At 32.0% G+C, this 5,521-nt stretch overlaps 1 protein-coding gene across 1 annotated transcript; it reads left to right on the top strand.

The window, feature by feature from the left end:
• Positions 1–1,383: 1,383 nt before the first annotated feature.
• On the top strand, positions 1,384–3,276 carry LOC125850422 (uncharacterized; the record flags this gene model as incomplete). The annotated part of the gene is made up of 3 exons (XM_049530276.1): positions 1,384–1,638; positions 2,331–2,429; positions 3,079–3,276. Coding segments are annotated over exons 1-3 (519 nt in total), but the record flags the coding sequence as incomplete, so codon positions are not given.
• Between the last annotated feature and the right edge of the window lie 2,245 nt (positions 3,277–5,521).

Raw genomic sequence — 5,521 nt, 5'->3', positions numbered from 1 at the left:
TTTGAGCCAGATTCCACAATTGCTATCTAAAGTCTCGGGAAGTGAACAAAGGGTCGTTCTAGACCAAAATCGATCTTCCGAAGCTAACCTAGCTGTCAGAATTTTCATCTGAGCACGTCTTCCAAGAAGGTTGACCAAAGTCAACTTTTCAAGTTATAAAAATCTCCAAAACAGGAGAACGGGCCTAAAACCCAAACGAACGACCAGGCGACCGAACAGTCAGTGCCAGCAAGTCATAAATGACTTGGGGTCGCTACAGGAACGCTCTAAACGATGAAATGAATTCTTTAATTTAAAAATGACCTGGAGGGTCATTACATAACTAGGGTCGACAAAAAAAATTAGTCGTAGGTAATTACAGTTAACTAGGGTCGACAAAAAAAATTAGTCGTAGGTAATTACAGTTATCTAGGGTCAACAAAAAAATTAGTCATAGGTTACTGTTAACTACGGTCGACAAAAACTTCGTTATAGGTGACAATTAACTAGGGTCGACAAAAAAAATTAGTCGTAGGTTATTGTTAACTAGGGTCGACAAAAAAAATTAGTTGTGTGAGAAAGAATGATCAAATATACTCTTGTACTTTACACGAATGATCAAATATACCTTTATATATAAATTTTATTTTAATAAAATTTCAAAAAAAGTAAATTTAATTTTTTTTTCGTTAGCCAAAAGAGTATATTTGTACCATTTATGTAACGGTAGGAGTATATGTAAACCAACTTTTTAACGAGGGATATATCATCTCTAAATTGCAATATTAAAAGATATATTAGGCCTTTTTCCTTTTTATAAATTTTGTATTTGATGTTGTTAGTGTACTTATCTTTCAATTTAAATCATAAACTTTATCTTCTAATTGTCAATTCAAAATTTATATTATTTATAGATTTTCATTTTTAAAAGGACAAAAAGGAAAAAGTGTATATATATGGGAAAAAGGATAAATATATTTTCGAACTATCGTAAATGGTATGCAAATATATATCCTATGTCATACTTTTGTGACAGTGGTGCCCTTGCCGTCTAAAAACTAGAGCATATATACCCTTTATACTAATGGACATACACGTGTCATAATCTTATCCACCGACCCGACATTTATTAAATATTGGATCTACGGATAAGATTGTGTCACGTGTCCATATTTAGTCTTCTGTTAGAGTGAAGGGCATATATGTTCTAGTTTTTGGATGGCGGGGACACCAATGTCCCAAAAGTATAGCGGAGGATATCTGCATACCATTTACGATGGTTCAGAATATATTTGTCCTTTTTCCCTAAATATATTTATCCATCTTACAACATTTGTATGTGCAACAACTTCCCTCAAGTATATATAGTTCCAAGGATAACTTGCTTAAGGCAAAAGAGAGCTAACTCTTGTCTTGTTTTCTTCTATAATTTAATATATGGAAAATTACCAATATGAGAAGAAGCCAAGAGTTCTGTGCCTCCATGGCCATGCAACTAGTGCTAATATATTGAAGAAAGAATTGGAACTTGGTTGGCCACAATATTTACTTGATAAGCTAGATTTGGTGTTCTTGGATGCACCTTTTTTACTTCAAGATAAAGTGGATGCTCATGACATTTTTTATCCACCCTACTATGAATGGTACCAAGCTACTGAGGTTCTTCTCCTTTATTGCTACTTTTATTTCCATTTTCTTTTGGACGGAACTCGTGGTCAATTAAGCAGGTTTTATCTTGAAATATTTGCCTTATAAATAAAACCTAAAACTTGTGTCTGATGAACAACAAAAACATAGGTTCTAGTTTTTTTGTTTTTCCTTTTATCATCAATTGAGTAGATTCATTGTCTTGAAATATGTTAAACTTCTGTCTTATAAGTAAAATTAATTTATATTCACAATTTATGTCTGATGAGTAACAAAAGGTTTGCCTAGCAAAATTGCTTAAGCGTAGCTTATTTTTAAAAATAATATAAATTTTGGCTTGGGCTATGTATATCTGTCAAAAAACTCTACTAAATATGAACAAATACTTAAGTATTTCATCAAATAAATTTGATTGAGGTGATCAAACTATGCATTTAAATTAATATAATTTAAATCTTAAATCTGCTTTCGCATGAAAATATATAATAAGTATTACAAATCAAATTAAATATATATATTTCAGATAACACACTTCAATTCAAACTCTCTAAATTTTGAATTCACAAATATTACGAGAGGACTTGAGAAAGATTTCAAATTAGAAATCTCAAGAAGAGAAGTTGAATATTTTTATGAATAGATCCATATTTTATGATAAATGAATAATAAATGTTTTCATCAAGTGTCATAACATTATATTGTAGGATTTCAAGGAAATTTACAATTTTGAAGAATGTATTCAATATATTGAAGCTAACATGGAGAAGTATGGACCATTTGATGGTGTTTTAGGTTTCAGTGAGGTAAGTATTATTATATATTATTGAAAACACCCTAAATTTGATGCAAATTATTAGTTTGATTTCTGAACTATTGACAGCTAGCCTTAAAAACACCTTTTACTTTACTAAATAAACTTAGATACACCTCCGATCTGTCACATGACATATCAAGTGATTTCAAACTCTTGTAAGAGAATGAGACTGTTAATAAAAAATTGAGAAAAGTGTTGAAAACACCCCTAAAGTTGACGAGAATTTAGGGTGTATTTCTGTCATGTAGCATTTAAGTTCAGTTAGTCAAGTAAAGAAGTCTTCCTAAGATTGTCGGTCGTTTGAGGATGAAACTAATAATTCATATTGTTTCCAATACTTCTCTCATTGTTATATAATTATATAAGTTAATCATAAATTTTGTTAGATTCCCTCTGTTTCAAAAGGTCTGGTCTAGTTTGACTTGTCACGGAGTTTAAGAAAATAAAGAAAGACTTTTGAATCTTGTAGTCCTAAATTAAAGTTATGTCAAATATACAAAATTGCTCTTTAATCTTGTGGCCTTAAACATGCCACGTGGAAAACTGAAATTAAAATGTTACCAAAAAAGGAAAGAGGTCATTCTTTTTTAAACCGAAGGAGTATATATTTTTTTTATGTGATTTTAATATTTGTTTAGGGAGCAGTTGTAGCTGCATCAATGCCAGGAATGCAAAGGGATAGAGTGGCTCTAACCAAAGTCCCAAAAATAAAATTTGTGATGTTAATAGCAGGGGCCAAATTTGGAGGGGCCGCATTGGGATGTCCCAAGCTTGCTTCTAATGCATTTGCATCTCCAATTGAGTGTCCATCTTTGCACTTCATTGGTACTTTTCTTGTCCATTATATTTTAATTAGTCTATTTAAAAAAAGAATTTTCTTCCTCATACTATAATCGCTTGTGTTTGAAATTGTGCCAACTGTTAGGACCGAAATAAATTAGGTGTCACACGAAAGCTAGCAAAGCAAATCTCGAAAGACCATGAGTAAGAAGACAAAAGAGAAATATACCTAAAGACACAAAGATTTAATTTGGTTCGGTCAATCGACCTAAATCCACAAAAGAGATGAGCAATTCACTTTATAAATATGAGAGTACAAAATATAGAGAGAAATCACCTCAACCAATTCACTCGGAATACATGGGAGGTTCACACATGTGATAACGTATCAAACTTGTGTCCCACAAATTCTCCCCCTAACCAAAACTCTCAAAGCCCTTAAAACTACATTATAAATGCTGATTAAGTTATAAGGAACATGCCTCTATTTATAGAGTCCTAAACCTTTTCCTACCAGAAAATGACTAGCCAATCCTAAACATTACCCTAAAACGAAAACTTATTTATGATAAGAAACTCAGGGCAATTAATACCCAACACCAACATCTCAACAAANTTGACTATATATAATATCTTTATTTATTGTTTTTAAATTATTTATAATCTTAATCTTTCTTCAAAATACTCTCTCTTTATTTTTTCCTCAATAAATAAATAAATGAAAAAAAGTTAAATTCAAGCCAACACAATATGATATATGTGTATGTGTTTTTTATCACATATATTTTCTATGCTAATTAGTCAATGTTTATTATTTTTAAAAATAATAATTATTAAAGACAAAATAGGAAGAATGTACTCAATGATATCTTAGGTTTCTAAAATGACAAATATTTTGGATCGTTTATTTTTAACAAGGATGACAAATAAAGTGGCCAGGAGGAGATACACCTTTTGTAAATGAATGGAGAAAATAATTCCCAACACACATTTGTAAAATTTTAAAAGAAAAAAACTCATTTATTTATTTCTTTGAGTAAGGATACTCATAAAAGCTTAAAGTACACAAAATTGATCTACTTACTGCTCTCCTATAATTTGGTAAACAATCATAGTGATTTTAGAAACTAAATGGTATAAACAATAAAGCTTATCTTATGAAAGTTAGGTCTATGACTTCTATTTCATTGGAACTAGGTGGTCAGAAGCGTTAGCCCAACTCCACCCGGCCCAAGTCTCACGGGCTAAGAAAGTTGATGGGCTGGGTGGGTCGGTCCTTCATTTGGAAGAGCCTAAAAATGCACAACACAACTCAATCCTATAAGTGTCGCGGGCTGGGGGGGACTTGCCCTTAGTTTTTTCTTTTTTTTCAAATTTAAAATTCTATAACATCAAGAAAATGGGAAGATTTTCAAATCAAATATGGCAAACAATGTTATTGTTTCAATAACACTAGAAAAAATATCTAGTGTGATAAGCATGTATCTAGGATATTAGATACGCGAGATACATGTATCTGGTGTGATCCATCCCAGATACGTGAGCGAGATAGGAGGGAGGCGAGGGCGCGGGATTAGTCTATGTAGCTTAGATACATGTGAATCCACTTGGATAGAGTGTATCTAGAATAAATTACACCTAATTTTTAGTCTATGTATCCCGAGATACATGTAACTAGGCTCACCAAAATCTGGTAAGATTCATAATATTACAACATAACGTGCATCTAAACAATTAGCTCATGCACTAGTGAGATTTCTATAAGTTACCCTTAAATAAATAGTTTTAGCCCATGTACCGACCCCAGCCCGGTCTAGATCAATCCTCAAGGGTGAAAGACTTATATGGGACGAACTTATAAGCCTTAATTTTAAATGGACTTGAAAAATTCTATCCCAACCCTACCCCACTAACGGGTTGGGTTAGGCCGATTCCATGGGCAAAGTCCATTTTTACGGCTCTAGTTGGAACTTTAGTTTTTCGATCCGTGAACTTTGGAAGTTGAAATTTAGGAGAAAATTTACCCACACCAACCTTCCTATTGCCGAATCAAAGCTTAACAGTTAACTCATGCAATATCTAAGTACCTAACTAATATTAGAATCAAAACAGTGTGCACTTAAAAAAAGTGTAGGAGTAACATCAATACAAACACTATGTGTTGGTAGATATCGTAGACCGACTAAGATTAATAACAAGTATATAACTACAATTATAAAGAGAGTAAACAAATTCATTACACATAGTCAAACAATAGAATTACAAATCATTGGAGTCATCATAAGTCAGTAACATATTTGT

The sequence above is a fragment of the Solanum stenotomum genome, unplaced genomic scaffold (genome assembly GCF_019186545.1).
Source record: "Solanum stenotomum isolate F172 unplaced genomic scaffold, ASM1918654v1 scaffold16869, whole genome shotgun sequence".
Classification (NCBI taxonomy): Eukaryota; Viridiplantae; Streptophyta; class Magnoliopsida; order Solanales; family Solanaceae; genus Solanum; species Solanum stenotomum.
The sequence above is the reverse complement of the archived record's forward strand: the minus strand, read 5'-3'. Positions and strand labels throughout refer to the sequence as shown.